The sequence below is a fragment of the Scomber japonicus genome, chromosome 9 (genome assembly GCF_027409825.1).
Source record: "Scomber japonicus isolate fScoJap1 chromosome 9, fScoJap1.pri, whole genome shotgun sequence".
In the NCBI taxonomy this organism is placed as follows: Eukaryota; Metazoa; Chordata; class Actinopteri; order Scombriformes; family Scombridae; genus Scomber; species Scomber japonicus.
Genome location: NC_070586.1, coordinates 15,515,961 through 15,532,549, shown reverse-complemented (window position 1 = coordinate 15,532,549; position 16,589 = coordinate 15,515,961). Strand labels below are relative to the sequence as shown.

At 39.3% G+C, this 16,589-nt stretch overlaps 1 protein-coding gene across 2 annotated transcripts in view; it reads left to right on the top strand.

The window, feature by feature from the left end:
* Positions 1-15,442, top strand: part of slc23a2 (solute carrier family 23 member 2) — a 39,916-nt gene extending 24,474 nt beyond the window's left edge. For both annotated transcript variants that reach the window (XM_053324588.1, XM_053324589.1), the window contains exons 6-15: positions 3,183-3,271; positions 3,462-3,529; positions 4,577-4,758; positions 5,683-5,803; positions 7,035-7,191; positions 7,701-7,848; positions 7,970-8,075; positions 8,951-9,218; positions 9,390-9,485; positions 9,855-15,442. In XM_053324588.1, the coding sequence (XP_053180563.1) occupies positions 3,183-3,271; positions 3,462-3,529; positions 4,577-4,758; positions 5,683-5,803; positions 7,035-7,191; positions 7,701-7,848; positions 7,970-8,075; positions 8,951-9,218; positions 9,390-9,485; positions 9,855-10,132 (1,513 nt within the window). In that variant the 3' untranslated portion in view covers positions 10,133-15,442. The remainder of the gene's footprint in view (positions 1-3,182; positions 3,272-3,461; positions 3,530-4,576; positions 4,759-5,682; positions 5,804-7,034; positions 7,192-7,700; positions 7,849-7,969; positions 8,076-8,950; positions 9,219-9,389; positions 9,486-9,854) is intronic.
* Positions 15,443-16,589: the final 1,147 nt, after the last annotated feature.

Genomic DNA, 16,589 nt, shown 5'->3' with positions numbered 1-16,589 from the left:
CCCTGCCATTCATGCAGCATGCACATGTCACGAATAGCCCATTTGACCCAGTTTTTCCAGGTTGATTGCTTTCAGTTATCTAAACCACCTTTCTGTTTCACTCCACGTCACCCTCGCTATTACAAATGTCTTGTCTATTTTTTTTTCTTTGCTCAGCCTTACCCTGCCTCCAGGTGCTCAGTTTTTCTCAGACGTGTTGATCTGTATGTCTAAAAAAAATCTTTTCATCTCTTCTGTTCAGTCTTGTGTCTGTTCCTCACACACACACACACCGTACATAATGTGATCCAGTTTGCATAAGTAATGATTCATATGATTCAACTCTGAGGGTTATATCAGTCTTATCACTCACCAATAATGGATAATAAGTCATATATAATATGTTATGTCGGATTTATCTATATCATAATAGGAAAATCTGACACGAGACATTACATGTTGCCATGGATATAATCGCATCTTTTAGATAAGTATTTTAGGAGAGCAGGGACAGATGGCATGAGGTGCTACTTCTCTTTTATTAAACAGGAACCTGGTATTGAGGTGAACACTCTCTCTCCGTTTTTGCATTAAAACTAATCTTTCTATCATGGTGTGGCAGATTCTCAGTGTCTCATTGTCACCAGTGTGCAGCAGCAGCAGCTGCTCTGACAGAATCACCTCATTCAGACAAAACCCAGACAGATGCAGACACACTTTGTTCTTTTTGACACAAACATGATAACCTTGACTGATACCTCCATTAAAGTGTGCAGACAGCATTCTGCTAAACACTCTGCTCTTAAGCAAACATTCATTTGGAGGATCTGGGAAACTTTCTAATGGCGTTAATATATGTTGTGGAAAGGAATTTAGTAAACTAGTGAAATGAATTCCATGCGAGCTTACAGTAGCAGTCCAAAGTTTGGAGACATCCTCCTATTCACTTGAAAAAGAAGGCGTGTCCATACTTTTTAGTGTACATTTAGTTTTATCATAGCCATTTTTTCCTTTTTAAAGTTTTGTTATTTAATGTGAAATATAAAAATGAAAACCTTCTCGCCTCCCAAACAAAGACTTGAATTTCACAAATGTTCCCTCCCAGCTCCTTTACAATTAAGGTTGCAGTGAAGCTAACAAAAATGGGGATTGTATCATGCTTAACTTTAGTGGATCATAACAGAATATGCAATTAATCTACAGATGCTTTGGTTCAAGATGTGACCAAACATTTTTATGGATGTCAGTTTTTGAGCTACAACAAAGGCCAAAATGTAGCTTGCAACAAACTTGTTTTTAGCCTAGCCAATTGCTGGAAATGCTTTTTGCTGTGTCGTAATGCATATCATAAAATGGTGAGGTCTGTTGAAAAGACAAAAATATTACGAGAGTTATATGATAGGCTCATATGGAATCGGCTTTATAAAATAGGGGTTTCAAAGATTGTGAATCACTGCAACCACTAGAGGTCCTTGAACATGCAGTCATAAATTAACACACACATATATGAGGCTGATGGGTTCAGTTGTATGACAGATACACGGATATACAGCAGAGATAATAGGAGAAAACCACCAAAAGCTGTATTTGTCCACTTTTAAGGCAAAGATTGATCTCTCTCTGTCTCTTACTCAGTTCTTCCTTGTACTCGGACACAATGAAAGACACAGTCAAGTCTGGTCTTGGCTCCAACACGAGTGGCATTCCTATCACACCAACAGCCCAAATGCTCACAAAAGCAGTTCTGAGTTGCGGTGACAAGACAGTGCTTATCTTTGAAGTTCCAGTGAAGGGAAAGAAAGTGAGGAGAGGCAGTAACTGGGGAAAAGATATTATACTCATGTTACCTAGACAACCAGCAAAAGAACACGAAAAAGACGTGTGAAAGGCATGTTCAGCATCAAAATACTTGTATAATATAATATTATAATAACATTAATGTGATCACAGGTGGTCAAATTCAGGTGCATCCAAAATGCATCAGTAACTCACTTCACACACTGAATACCTGTCATTTAAACATCATTATCTACATAAGCACATTCCCATTTTCTCAAGTGATGTCTGAAGTTTTTATTTTAAGTGTTTGGCACATCTTGAGCAAATTTGTTCACTTGCTGGATGACAAAAAGACTCAATCTCTTATTTTCAACACAGATATATTTCATTAACTGATATAATGTAAGCTGATATGCATATTTAGTGGAAAATCATTGTCTTATCACCACATATCTAGATGCATTTTGGAGTTATCTAAATCAACGGTACTTGACAGGCAACATAAAGAGATAAGGAACAGGGGGTAAAATAAGGGCAAGCCGCAAAATGAAAAAAAGAAAAACCTGAAGAAATATAGTGAGGAAGAGAGAGACAGAGAGGTTTGTGAACAGCTAAAGGGAAGTGGAAAAATGCCCTAGGTGTAGTTTGATGAGTCATGGGGAAAAAAAAGAAACCTTTCCAGGGAAAGTGAGGTGTGCATAATAGACTACATGTGATTATGTGAAGTAAATAGGTTGAATATAATTAAAATAAACACTGATTTGATCAGGAGTTTGGTTTGGAGCTAGAGTGCAGGTTTCACTCTATAATTTAAACAAACTAGTAAAGACGGTTTCTTTTCAAATGATTTTTCACTTCCTTTTTCTTCAGATAAAAATGTCTCTCCACATCCTATTTTTTCCCCAGCTTCAGCTTTTTCTGCCCGTGACATTTTCGCAGATGTGACGTCATTGTGGTACATTCACCCGTCTCATCTCTGATTGGATCTGCCAATATCTCCTTGCTCGTCATTCCAGCTGGGAAAAGAAATGAGAAAGGGCACCCATATCTTAATGCATGGTTGAATTTTGCTTATGTCCAAGCAAAATTGTCTTTGATAGAAGTAGAAGAGAAGTGAGGGAGAATGAGAAAGGAGGAGGGAAATCTGTGGTGGTAATAACTGGTCTGACTAACCCATCCTGTTTTTACCTGACTTACCCAACAAAAGGCTCGGGAGTGATTCTCACACACCACACTGTTAATGATATTTAGAATTTTTAATAATAATAATAATGATGATAATAATGAGGAAGTATAGCCCACACTGGTATTTCATAGTGATTTCTTCTCACTGAAGTGCTGGCAACTTGAAGAGAGAAAATAGGCTTTTTTCCTTGATAGTAAATGTTTTTATTTGATCAGTTGTCCTGTTTGCCTGTATGCAGGTTGCCTTTGTTCCAGGCCAGTGCTTTCGCCTTCCTCGCACCAGCCAGGGCCATTCTGTCGCTGGACAAATGGAAGTGTAACAGTACAGGTAACTTCTTCGTCTGGTTAGCTGGTTTATCTCACTCTGCGCTCCAAACATAATTAATAATTAATAATTAGCGTGGCTTCATATTGTTGTCCATACTGTGATCGAATTAACTTCATATTGTGATCAAATTTCAAATGAATGTCTCTTTTCTTTTTTCTGATTTCTGATCTGTGTCTGTTTCGATGAACAGTGGTTCCAGAAATGAATAGCACAGAGCTCTTCCACACTGAGCACATTTGGCACCCAAGGATACGAGAGGTGAGACACAGGAAGAGAAATTAGACACACACACACACACACACACACACACACACACACTCTTGAAAGTGAAACGGGGAAAATGATAACTGGTTACACATCTGAAACAGTTAAAAGATATTCCTTTTAAAACAAAGACAGGATGTTTGCTCTGGGCGGTGAAAGATGAATCCATAGTAAACATTAGCACGTGATGTTATTCAACTGTACTATTAACACCTTGTGCAATGTTTTATACAACAGTATTGAATAACTGATGTTTCTTAAGCTCATGTTTAAACTAGCCCTCAAATGGAGTTGGAATGGCATGAAAGGCAGATGAGAACATTGTCTATAGCTGCAGGGCTTGGTTCTCTGTGACAGGAGCTGCTAATTTGCATTAACCTTTTCGGTTTGCGTAAGCTAGTTGAGTAATGGTTTCTTTTTCTGACGTATAAGTGAGACTAAACTCAATCAGACTGAATCCAATTGTTGAATGGACCATCGACGGGCTGAGAGCAGGAGGATAGTGCCGGTGATGAAAGGCAAAGAAGAGAACATAAAGACGGATCCAGACAGGAGCACAAACACGATTTCCAGTCTAAATTGTCAGATTAAAAATAAACACTTTAACTAACTCTTTAAGCTCATCTCCAATAAAGAAAAGACTATATATATTATGATTTTCTATTACTATTATTTAGCTATGGATTAGAAGTCTTTCATGTAATCTTGTAACTATTGAAAATATGCTTTTAAATTAAAATTTGCTTTTGTCTGCATTTTTTTTGTATCCTTCGCAGTCTGCACCTTTTACAATGGGCTTTGTATATTTAAACTTAAGATAAAAGTTGAAGTTTTAAGTGAAAATAACTTAAAACCTGTAGCAATGTCTAAAGATCCTCTCACACTGTGCGTTTTTTGGGCTGTCTGAGACTAAAGTTGACCATTCGTGAGAGAAATGTGGTGAAATCTAACCTGGGAAGAGACACCTTTTGATTTGTATCTAAAACTTTTTGTTTCATTGTACCCTTTTTCCATCTCTAAATTTGTTTCTTCTTCTGTCAGATCCAAGGAGCTATCATCGTGTCGTCTCTGGTCGAGGTGTGTATCGGGGCGCTGGGTCTACCCGGGATTCTGCTGAAGTACATCGGACCTCTAACCATCACCCCCACTGTAGCCCTCATCGGCCTGTCTGGTTTCCAGGCTGCAGGGGAGAGGGCTGGAAAACACTGGGGCATCGCTATGCTGTAAGTCTAGACTCACATGCAGGCGTCAACTAAAACATCCTAAAAATGTTGCTCTCGCTGAAATAAATGTCTCCATTCTACCTCTGTTTGCTTCGTATGTTAAAGATTGTCAAAGTGCAACAGGGCAGGTTCATTTAGCCATAGTTTGGGGGAAAATAACATACTGAGCATACAGATGGAAAACTGTAGTGTATAAAGCTGTGGGAAATGAGTTTCTATTAACATTGTAATTATTTTCTTTCTGCTATGAAGCCACTAATGGAAATCACTCAAACTGTACATAAGAAACAGCCAAGTGCTTTTAAGTGTTTTTTACTTTAAATGTCATATTCAGGGTTTTTTTGTTTTGTTTATGAGGACATAGTCGCCTGTAGTGGATTCTCTACACACAACTGATTTACTTTGATTACACCAACAAAATAAACTTTGAAGATTTTTAACAGAGGGAACTATAAGTAGTCTGATTGTGCAAAAAATAGATGTCTCAGAATATTCTTGGCTTTATTGAATGAGCAGAAAAGAGGTCTGAGAAAGAATTCAGGACAGAAAAAAAAGCCTATTGAATCACATAGAGTATAAAGACACAGCAGATGATTCATGGGGATGATCCACTTCAAAGCTGTGATTCAGGTGGCGTGACATCAGTTCCTGCTGTGTCATGGCTGTTTACACTGTAGCTCGAAGGCCTCCTTTCCCCCCTGGCTCCACAGGGACAGAGGATATGTGCTTGTAATTGCCACTGATTTGCTCTTTCGGATGCAGTTAAGATTGGCTCTGAAGCCTCCAGGGTCTTAGTCAGATGCAGGCAGGAGGAAATGCAACAATGTTCATATTGGATAAGTTGTTGCTGAAAATCACATAGCCTTTCAGAAGATTTAATAACACTTTACTCTGAAAATGATACTAAGAATTGTTTGTCTCCAGGACTATCTTCTTGGTGCTGCTCTTCTCCCAGTACGCAAGAAATGTTCACTTCCCTCTGCCGATCTACAAAGCAAAGAAAGGCTGGACCTCCTATAGGCTGCAGGTCTTCAAAATGTTCCCTGTAAGTACACATCTTCTCATAAACACACACACACATACCTTTTTAGCTTTTTCTCTTTTAAGCAGCTGCAATCTTTCTCTTTTGTAAATTTTGCTCTCTCTTTTAATGAAGTGACCTCAAGTTTCTTTACAAGTGGCCCCGTGGCTCCAATACAAGCTGAGTTCCCATCAAAGTCACAAATTATTCAACACAGCTAATCTAATTCTCCCTGGGAGGTTAAGATGTTTTCCCTTTGCATGCCATTGTGAAGACTGTAAATCAGTCTCTTTCTGCCCTCTGGTGGTGATATATTAAAGCATGAAAAGTTTGGGCAGACAAAGAGTATCTCACAGTGTTGTTAAAGTTACCTATCAGTCTGTTTTGTTTTTTAATTGTCTCCCCAAAGGTCATCCCACTGCTCTTTTCATTTATTTTTTCATTGGGTCACTTCTTACACTAAAAATGTTAAGGTGGGGGCTCTCTCTTGTGGCTGCCAACATGCCACAGCCTGGGAAACATTATGCAACATTCTTCACCCTCCTGTTGTCGTCCCATGGACCGTGCAACTTTTGTCCTCGTTTAGTTTGACTATTTATTAAGTATATCTTATCTTATCTTATCAAGTTTATTGGAAGCTTTATTGTGCGACATGAGTCTAATGAAATTCATGGCATCAAATTTCATATATATAGACTGTACAATGATCACACTTACTGAATCGTAAGGCACGACAGAAGTCATTGCACAAGAAAACGTCATCAGCCAGTGTCATCCACCTGTGCTGCTATAGTGGTAAACAGTGAAGCAAAGCAAGAATCGTAGGTCCATGCCACTTTCTTCTTGGCACCATGATAACAGCAGGAAGACACATTATCCAAACAAGGCTTCTGCTGGCACACCTTCACAAGATTTTCTTCTTTGTTGGAATCCCAGTCATATCATTGTCGATCACCACATAATTTCACGCTGCATTCCTATCGGTTGGTTGGTACACATAGGTCATAGCAGCAGTCACATTGACGTTGTCTTTTATCGCAAGACCGTCACCACGGCCATCTTTGAACCCCACCCACAGTGTGACCTAGGATCACCGTTTTGGAGGCACCACCAAAGATATCTCCACATTTCTTTCATGTCGGTCATCTTTCATTTAGGCCAGCCCAAAATCACTCGGTGTACACCTCTGCTTAAATGTTAAAATGTGTTTAAAAGTATGATTTTTAAAAAGTGTTTTCATCTCTCTTACACCCAGATCATCATGGCCATCCTGGTTTCATGGCTGTTATGCTTCATTTTCACTGTGACGGACGTTTTCCCACCTGCGAAGGACAAGTACGGTTTCTACGCCCGCACAGACGCACGTCAAGGGATCATTGCAGCTGCACCGTGGTTCAAGATCCCATATCCATGTAAGTGTGTTTATGGAAACTGGCTGTAGAAGAGGGTTGTCAGTGTTACGCCTCATCTCCTGTTATGCTTTAATCGTTGCAGCTGCAGGTGTCAGGACCTTTTCTTACACTTCAGATTCACTGCAGTTCATTTTTGTGCTACACAAAAGCGACAGAAGACAGAGACAAAAGCTTCAGAAATATTGCTATACTGTCATTTTGGTACAGATTTTACAACAAGCATTTTCCTGGATCTAGACTTGCCCATATTTCACATATTCTGATACTTGGAGATTAATACTCACTCAGTAATGTGACATAGTCAGGGGAGAGGCAGATATAATTGATATAAATCACACTGAAAGTCATCCAATCAAATAAAGGAGTTTAGAGGTAAAGTCTGAAATTCTGACAGTGTTTATAGGAGTTGTGGTTATGAGGTAAAGCGTAGGTATTTCCACATACTCTGTGTAGATGCAGCTGTTTCTCAGTTTTAACCCACACTGTTTTGTTTTTTTTTACCTCTGCAGTCCAGTGGGGATTTCCTACAGTAACAGCTGCAGGTGTGATCGGCATGATGAGCGCGGTGGTTGCCAGCATCATCGAATCGATTGGCGATTATTACGCCTGCGCCCGTCTCTCTTGTGCTCCACCACCTCCCATCCATGCCATCAATAGGTAATTTTCATTTCTACTCTATCGTATTCTCTTTAATATGCCAGCTGTTTGCGAGAAATGGGCATGAGCAATTTACTGTCTGGAAGATTCTGTAATTGGGTTGTTTATTTTCTGTCTGTAGGGGGATATTTGTGGAGGGTATTTCCTGTGTGCTGGATGGACTTTTCGGTACAGGAAATGGTTCAACCTCCTCCAGTCCAAATATAGGCGTTCTGGGTATTACGAAGGTAATTAACACCATCATTTATTAATCTCTTCTTTATTCTTTTGAATGTATGACGATGTTTTTACATTTCTTTACCTGCTATTACTGTTGTTGTCTGTTCTTCACCTTCCTCCCCTGCACTCACTTAATAAGTTATAACAGTTTTACAATTGGTTTGTTATGTCCTTTTTTAGAAATTATAGGTGTGATAAATAAAGCAGCAACGAAGAACATTACAGTTAATGGCAGACTTCAAACATTGTAGCACTCACCAGAATATCATCAACATTTGAAAATCAAATACAACAAAATGCAAATGATTCTTTAATTGTGCAAATGAATAAATAAACTCAAGTAAACGTAACAATCCCCAAACCAGTCTCCACCCAGTCTCCACTCTCTCTCTACCATGATATGGAAACATCTGTCACCATGGATACTGATAGTACTTATTATCAGTATCCATACTTACTGTATATTATGTCTTGTTCAGCTGTGGGTTTAGCATTAACTATAAGATATATTTAATGCTTGTTTGAATGTAATTTATGGGTACAAAATAAATCAAATGTATGTAGCTCGGTACTTTTATTTAATGCTTTTAAACCCACAATGAAAATGTAGTGACAATACTCAAATACCTCCGTTATCCAGCACTTGTGCTTCCACTCAGGAGACATCGAGAATGACAAGTCAGCACTAACGTACACTGTCTGTTGGATGATTTTATTGTCCTCTAACCTGCCACATTAGCTGGTTCTGGGTGGCTGCTAACATGCCGAATCCTCAGAATGTGCAAATGGGGGCAGAGCAAAGAGGGAGCTGAGTTTATCAAAGTGTTATGACGCGCTCCCACTGGTTCCTTAACCTCCTGCTGATCTCTGATTGGTCTTCCAGGTGGGCAGCAGACGTGTGATCCAGTATGGAGCTGCCATGATGCTGCTACTAGGACTTGTGGGTAAATTCAGTGCCCTGTTCGCCTCTCTGCCTGATCCTGTCCTGGGAGCTCTTTTCTGCACCTTGTTTGGCATGATAACGGCGGTGGGACTGTCCAATCTGCAGTTTATCGACCTCAACTCCTCCAGGAACCTCTTTGTTCTGGGCTTCTCCATCTTCTTTGGGCTGATGCTGCCGAGTTACCTCAAACAGAACCCGCTGGTCACAGGTGAGTGGAGGGAGAGACACCCACATGTAACTCTTTCTCAACTGTAGCTGCTCCAGTTGCAAATCCTCCAACATATGAGGCGATTTCTTTGTTAATGTTATGCTTGATCCTCATGATCCAGTGCAAAGACATATTTCAGTCAGTGACCGTTGTTGTGTTTATCTTTTTCAGGCATTGTTGGGGTTGACCAGGTGTTGAACGTTCTCCTTACCACTGCCATGTTTGTCGGAGGCTCCGTTGCTTTCATTTTGGACAATACTATCCCTGGTGAGGCATTCAGTGCACTCTGTTTCACACTTGGTGATATTGTTGAAAGAAAGAAATCCTTAAATAAAGTATGCTTTGGGCTAAAATGTTTAGGGTTTAGATAATATTGATGGTACTGTAACACTATATATAAAATCTGATGATAATGATAATGATAATGATGATAATTATAATAATAATAATGATGTATTTTATACATACATACATACATACATACATACATACATACACACATTTATATAAAAGCGCGTCTAAGACTTTCTATTTCTTTGTCTTCTTAAAGGTTTATGACCTTTTTAAAGCAACAGGAAGGTTCATCAGGTTCAACATGTTAATATCATAATTAATCTCTCCCTCCTTTCTCTTCAGGTACTCCCGAAGAACGAGGCCTCAGGAAGCTGAAACGTGGCTCTGGTCTCAGTGCAGCAGAGCTGGAAGGGATGAGATCTTATGACCTGCCATTTGGAATGGACTTCATCCGTAGATACCCCATCTTCAAGTACATCCCCATCAGCCCCACCTTCACAGGCTATCAGTGGGGGAGGCTACGGGAAGCCTGCAGGAGCAGGCTGGGACATGGGGATGCGGTGAAGGGAGGAGGAATTGGAGGGGAGGGTGGAACATCACCGGGGGAGAGTCGGGTATAGCCAACGGGCTGGAGCTGAAAGATGCCAAATCTGGCTGAATTTGGGGAGCGAGGGATCGTACACTAAGATAAAAGGATGGGAGATTGGAGGACAGAAATGGTGCAGGATTTGGGATCGTGTGGAAGAAAATGTGACGCACCAACCCTTGTCAGTTTGTGTTTTCTTTAGCTTGTATCAGTCTTTTCCCACTTCCCACTATGCTATTTTGAGCATGCCATCGCAAGTTCACAGCATGCTGTAAAAGATGTCACCATGCGGAGGTGGTTGGTGTGTATGCATGTGTGTACAACATGCAGCAAGAGATCACGGGTTTGTGTGTGTACTTTAATCCAGAAGAGAGACAGATGGATGTCAAACAATCAAAGCTGAATGTTTGATGATTAATTGATTCATAATCACTGCTAACTTGTACTGCCCGAGTCATTTTCATAAAATCTATTATGTCAATTAAGGATTATGCAAAAATTCTGTATGAATCATTTGCCTCTAGACTTGTTATGCAACCATGTTAGAGACATACACACACACACGCACACACATGGACACACATGGACACACACCAACATCCTCTCCAAAACAAGCCTGAGCGCTTTATTGCATGTCGGGTTCATGTAGGTTGATGGAAGTGGTTTGTCAGGTGCCCTTAGCCACACACAGTGATTGTGAAATTTGTTTTTGCACTCTCTGCCTCCTGATTCAGAATAAGAATATCACTCCACAGCTCACCCCTCAGATGTGCATTTACAGCACATCACGTCAGATCATGTCGTTGGGGGGGTGAGGGGAGGGGGTGATATTCACCTGATGCCCTGTGAGAAAGGGCAAAAAGTCACTAACATACCCGTTTACATCTCTTTACTGTGACAGTATTACTCAGCATTTACTAACACGACCCAAACTCCTCCTGAACACACCATCATCTCATTTGGCAAATCAAGTGGGACATAACCTGATTTTCTTCATTATGGAAGAAAATGAATTTGGCCAGATTTTGATTTGATAACCTGAATTGTCTCTTCTAATATATGTGTAGGCACTTACATAACTGAATCTCAATTATCCCTTTACTGTTGTGATGACAGCAGTATGTTTGTGAAAGCTACAGTAATGGCACACAATAATGCTGAAATGTGGCCTTGTCAGAGAAATTAGAAAAGTCCTGGGCTTAAAAAAAAAATTAAATGTTTTTTGATCCTGTGACTGTCGCAGAGCTCCCTGATCATCTGTGTGGATTATCCGTCACAGTTTTACACCGTCACTCACACTCTGTTTTTAGCTGTAGTGTTAATATATGATCTACAAAGACTGTACCATGAATAATACACCCCTGCAATTGTCCAAACCCACCTGGTGTTTCCATTTGTGATAATCAATTTGCTGCAAAGAAGTAACGGTGATGATTTTGTTTGGAAATTCAAAGGTGTTGGTGATCTCATTCTGTTCTCTAGATTGTCGTCCAGAATTTGCCATTCACAATTTTCACTTATTCAATGGTGTTGACTTTCCCTTACATTCCTCCTCCTCCTCCCATCCTCAGTCACCCATATGTCTCCCGCTCTCATCCCACTTCATATGTAGTTTACTGCTGATGGTTGTTACTGGTCATGCCTGTTCTATAGTTCAGGCTGTGGCAGCACATTTGGCACGTGAGGAATCCCTCAGTCTCAAATGCACCTTATTGACGAAGTTGTGCCACCCTGATAGACTCTGATTTGACTGCACTGTGTGCCTCGGCTGTTTTTCATTCAATTAATACTACTTCTTAGTTTTTTAAATTCTGTGGTTTAAAAAAATACCACAGAAGAGTTTGCAAATTTTTTATCTTATAGAAATAAAAAGTAGCACAATGAGAAAATTAACAGCTAAAAAAATGTTTAGTCTGATTGAGATGTTTACTAAACCAAAAACCATACCAATTACCATATACCAAAAGTTTTCTTTTCAACTTTTTTGGAAATTGTCACTATCAAGAACTTTGCATGATTAGATTGAAATCTCACCCCAAATTTCCTCACGTCTCTTGTGTTAAACCTATTTATTTATTTATGAGAAGAAAGTTGATGTTTGATGATTGTTTGAAGCAGGTTTATGTGTCTCTTGCACAAAAGTGAAAGTATATTTATTAGTTTATTTGTTCGTGCCCTGTTAAGATTGCTGTGACGATTGACCTCCTCCTGCCCTTGGCCTCAGTGACAGTCGGTGCTTTTAGAAACTCACCTAGAGAAGGTAGCTTTTCCTAAAGGTAGTTTCTGGCTTGAAATGTGAGCTGCTACTATTTCATTCCATTTATATCATGTTTTTCCTTTTAAACACAAAACACTTATTGAACTGGACAGTTGAGTCGAATTTCAAAAGTCAGGGCCTTTTACTACAAGTACTGTTTGCACATGAAAAGGTGCCAAGAACATCAGGATTATGGTGGATAATATTCACTAACCTGAAACTCTAAAATACCCCTTGAGTGCTTATCCAGATTTATAGTAAAGTATGAACAGTTTGTGTTTGTTGACCTGAAGACAAGTGACTGTAACACTTGGATACTGAATACTGAATACTTTTGGGCCTTAGTCGTTGACCTGGCTAGCTTGTGACAAATCTAAAACCTCACCATCATTGTCTAAATGTTGGCTGTGCTCAGGACTGGCAGCGGGACAGCTGTAAAAGCAGTGTTACAATGTTAAGTTAGCAGTGTGTTTACAGGCACATCGGCTGATACCTTGCGCCGTGAGAAGGGATGAACAAGTCGGGGTCTTCCCTCTCATAGGGGTGAAGGGAGGTTAGATCATTTTCAGCACCTTTCGTAGTGAAATCTGTTAGTACATGGCCTGCACACGTAAAAATAATTAAATGCACAGTGGTCATATTCATGTCATATTCATGCAACCAGCGCTTACATCCTCTCTCCTCACACTTTTTTTTTTTTTTTAATTCCCCCACCTCACAGCCCTAACCCAGTCCTGCAGTGAAAATATGTATTGGTGTCCTCTCCTGTTTGGTGTACCTGTTTTCCTCCCCGGGAATTCTTACTGTTGATGTTTCTGAATGCGGGAGAAGACTTCGGCTGGCCACCTTATGTAAGAGCCTGTTGGTCATTGGCAGCTGAGTAAAGTTGTCATAGAAACCTGAGCATTGGAGGTCTTTATCTGTGCCTAAAAGCAGCTTCCTCCTGATTGAAGTTTAGATTTGTCTTTCATTTAATGGTCCTTAACACATGTTTTTCCCATGTAGTCATGATAGAATTGGTTTACTTAACAAAATCTTTCACAAATCCAGACCCTCTACCTTGAGGGTTTAAAGGCTTGCATTACATACAAGTCAATTTAAGCAACAGATGGCTCTTGATAAGGTGGCCACAAGGTGTAACACAAAGACATTAGACCCTTTCAGTTATTTTGAAGGGGGTGCTACCTGAAGAATATACTTTTGTGTATTAAGTGTTTTATCTTTTTAAATGTTTTTGTTTTTTTTATACATCATTTTTATGTTTTTGCAAGCAAATATTTGTAAGAAACAAATTATAACTTTTAATCTTAAATCATGCTGGAAAACGCACCATTTTGTTGTACTTTTATTTAAAAAGTAAATACATTTTGATCCTATTTTAAATCCGTGGTTTGGTGGAATCATTTGGTTTGTTTGTTAGGACCTTTTTCATATTGTATTTTTTTACTCTTAACATTGCTTTCTGTCCATTTTAACACATTACCAGTATAAATCAAAGAACAAGCTGAGAAACTTTAAATAGATGTAAAAACAACAAAAAAATAAAATAAATAAATGTATATTTAATGGAGTAAAGTTTGCTAAACAACCTGGAAGAGAAATTGTGTAAACTAATTGTAGCAACAAAATGTTTTATTCTTTGTTCCTAAAACTATTTAATAATATGTTACAGAATGAATGCAGTCTTTTGTCTTCATTTTTTTCACATGGAAAATCAAGGAAAACACAAACAAGTTTTTTTAGGTTTTGTAAATGGTCAACCTTTTTTCACCTCTCTCATCTCTGGCATCATTGACTGTGCCATATTCTGTGACATTTGAGGTTCAACTCTGGGTTGACCAAATATTACAGAATCCTCAAATTAATCTTTTAATCTGATATCTTGTCATATTCACTTATTTTGCTGCAACAGCCCTCATTTAAAATATAAGTACAGTACCAATCAAATGTTTGGACACACTTTCTCATTCAAGGAAAGAGGAAGGTGTGTCCAAACATTTGACTGGTTCTTTATATTATTGGAGGTTGTGTTTTGTTTTGTTTTTTGGGGGGTTTTTTGTTTGTTTTTTAATGTTGGTTTTCTTATCAATATAGAATGAATACAAATACTCAATTCAATGTTCAGAAGCAATAACAAACAGACCACATCAGGCAAAGGGTAAAGAAAAATATTTCTCTGTATGGTCAGACACTTATAATAACAATCGGAGCCTTTAGTAGTTTTAGTGGACATACACTGATGGCACACAGTTGCTCCAAGGTATTACATTGCTGCAGCACTGTCGCTCAATACTGGACTAAGCTCAAAAACTATTGTCCCCATTAGTTGCTTAGTAACAAGATGGGAAAATAGGGTCATGGTTTAACCTCCTGAAACCCGAGCTTTTGTTTGGTATGCATTTGTAATTTCACCTAGATATTTGGGATAAGTAGAACCTGATAAGTATAAAAACTAAGCATCGTCTTTAAACAGGAAGTCGTTTTTGAAAATAATATTGTCCTGTACAATGGGGACAATGGGTTTATTTTACTGTTTAACAAATAATTCACCAATGTATAAAACTATGTATTTCCTTACATTTACACTAACATTAATAAAGTCCCAATGTCCTCAACAAGTACTTCCTGATTAGCAGTGTCCTAGCTTGTTGTTATTGCTAAAATTATTTACATTTGTACAACATATCAAACTACAAACAAGGTTAAGCATAAATATACAAATTTCAACCAAAATTTGAAAGGTTTTGCACCTGGTCCACTTTTGTCTGGGGATCGGCTGTTGATTGACTTGGCCAAGATGCCTGCCATCGGGTTTTCACAATGATTTTTACACTGTATTGTGCTTATGCTAGCACTAGGTGGCACAAAAAAAAGTGCACGAACAAGACAATAGGTCAAAGTTAAGCAGCGTGAAGTGTAAGCAGGGGCATAGTTAGGGGGTGGCTTTTGGGGTGGCAGTCCCAAATGTTTTCTCAAAAGCCCTGTATCTTCAACCAGCTGCTAACTTCAGTTGAGACAGTGTTACTGAGTGAAATGTTAAATAAAAATTAATGCAATATTTTTGTTTTTCTTTTCGTCTAATGCCTTCTTTATCCATGTGCACTCTATTTGGAAAATAGTAAAGACCAAAATAAATCACTATTACCACTAATGTTTGTAGTAGTCATACAATGCAGTAAAATTAAATTCTGCACAAGTAAACCATCCAAAAAATGACTGGCCTTGGCTCTGAGCTTAGTCCCATGCATACATTGTCAGCTACTAGGCTTGCCCCTAGGTTTAAGCTCCAGCTAACCCAAAATGTAATGTTCCCATATGAGGATGCAGGGTCGCAGGCAGTTAAAAATAAGTTCCCTTTAGGTTTATCGTCGTTTTGATTTGCCAAGAGTATCTTTTTATTTTTGCTGGCTGACGTGAGCTTCCATACATCCCACATATTAAATGATTAACGTTATTAAACTACACTTTTAAGGTATAAATGCCTTTTTTTATCAAATAAAACTTTCACTTTAGTTTAATAAGTTGTAGTGTTTTATTTGCAGTTTTAGTGAATTTGGACTCCATTGAATAACACCGAGTAGTGTTGTGTTGGGGGTCCTCTCCTCTATTGTCTCATGAGTTCATTCATCTCCTCACGCAGTGTGAACAAAGGGGCGTCAAGGTCGCTCTCTGATTGGCTGCCTGCCGGGGCCGCTGCGCCGCGAGCTCCGCCACAACAGATGGATCCCTCGCGCTCTCCTCCTCTGGACGCACGCGCCCCAGTGACTGTTGCCAAACGACAGGAGCGCGAGACGAAGGAGAGAGAGGAGTTTACCGTTAACGGGAGGTGCAGACTGAACGGAGAAAAGGAGGTGGAGGAGGAGAACCGGAGAGCCTGCGTCCCCGGGTTCGGTAAGCCGAGAGAGGAGCTCCTAAAGTCGGGCAGGAATCAGACAGCAGCGGGTAGCTAAGTAGGCTGATCATTGATGTGTCGATAGCGTGACTGTTTGGTACAAAATGACGCTTAAAAATGTTGCCGACAACATCAAATGTGAAACAGCAGCAATTATTTCGTCTTATAAAGGCTTAAACGCCACCCAAACGGATTAAAAATGTGATATTTTAAGGCATATTTGGCGCATTTTTATTCCTAAGCAGTGATAGTGTGTATGCTCCAGAGCACTAGTCTCAATCATGACCAGAAATGGATGGAAACTCTACATATAATCATATTTGGGCTCCACATGGGAGAATG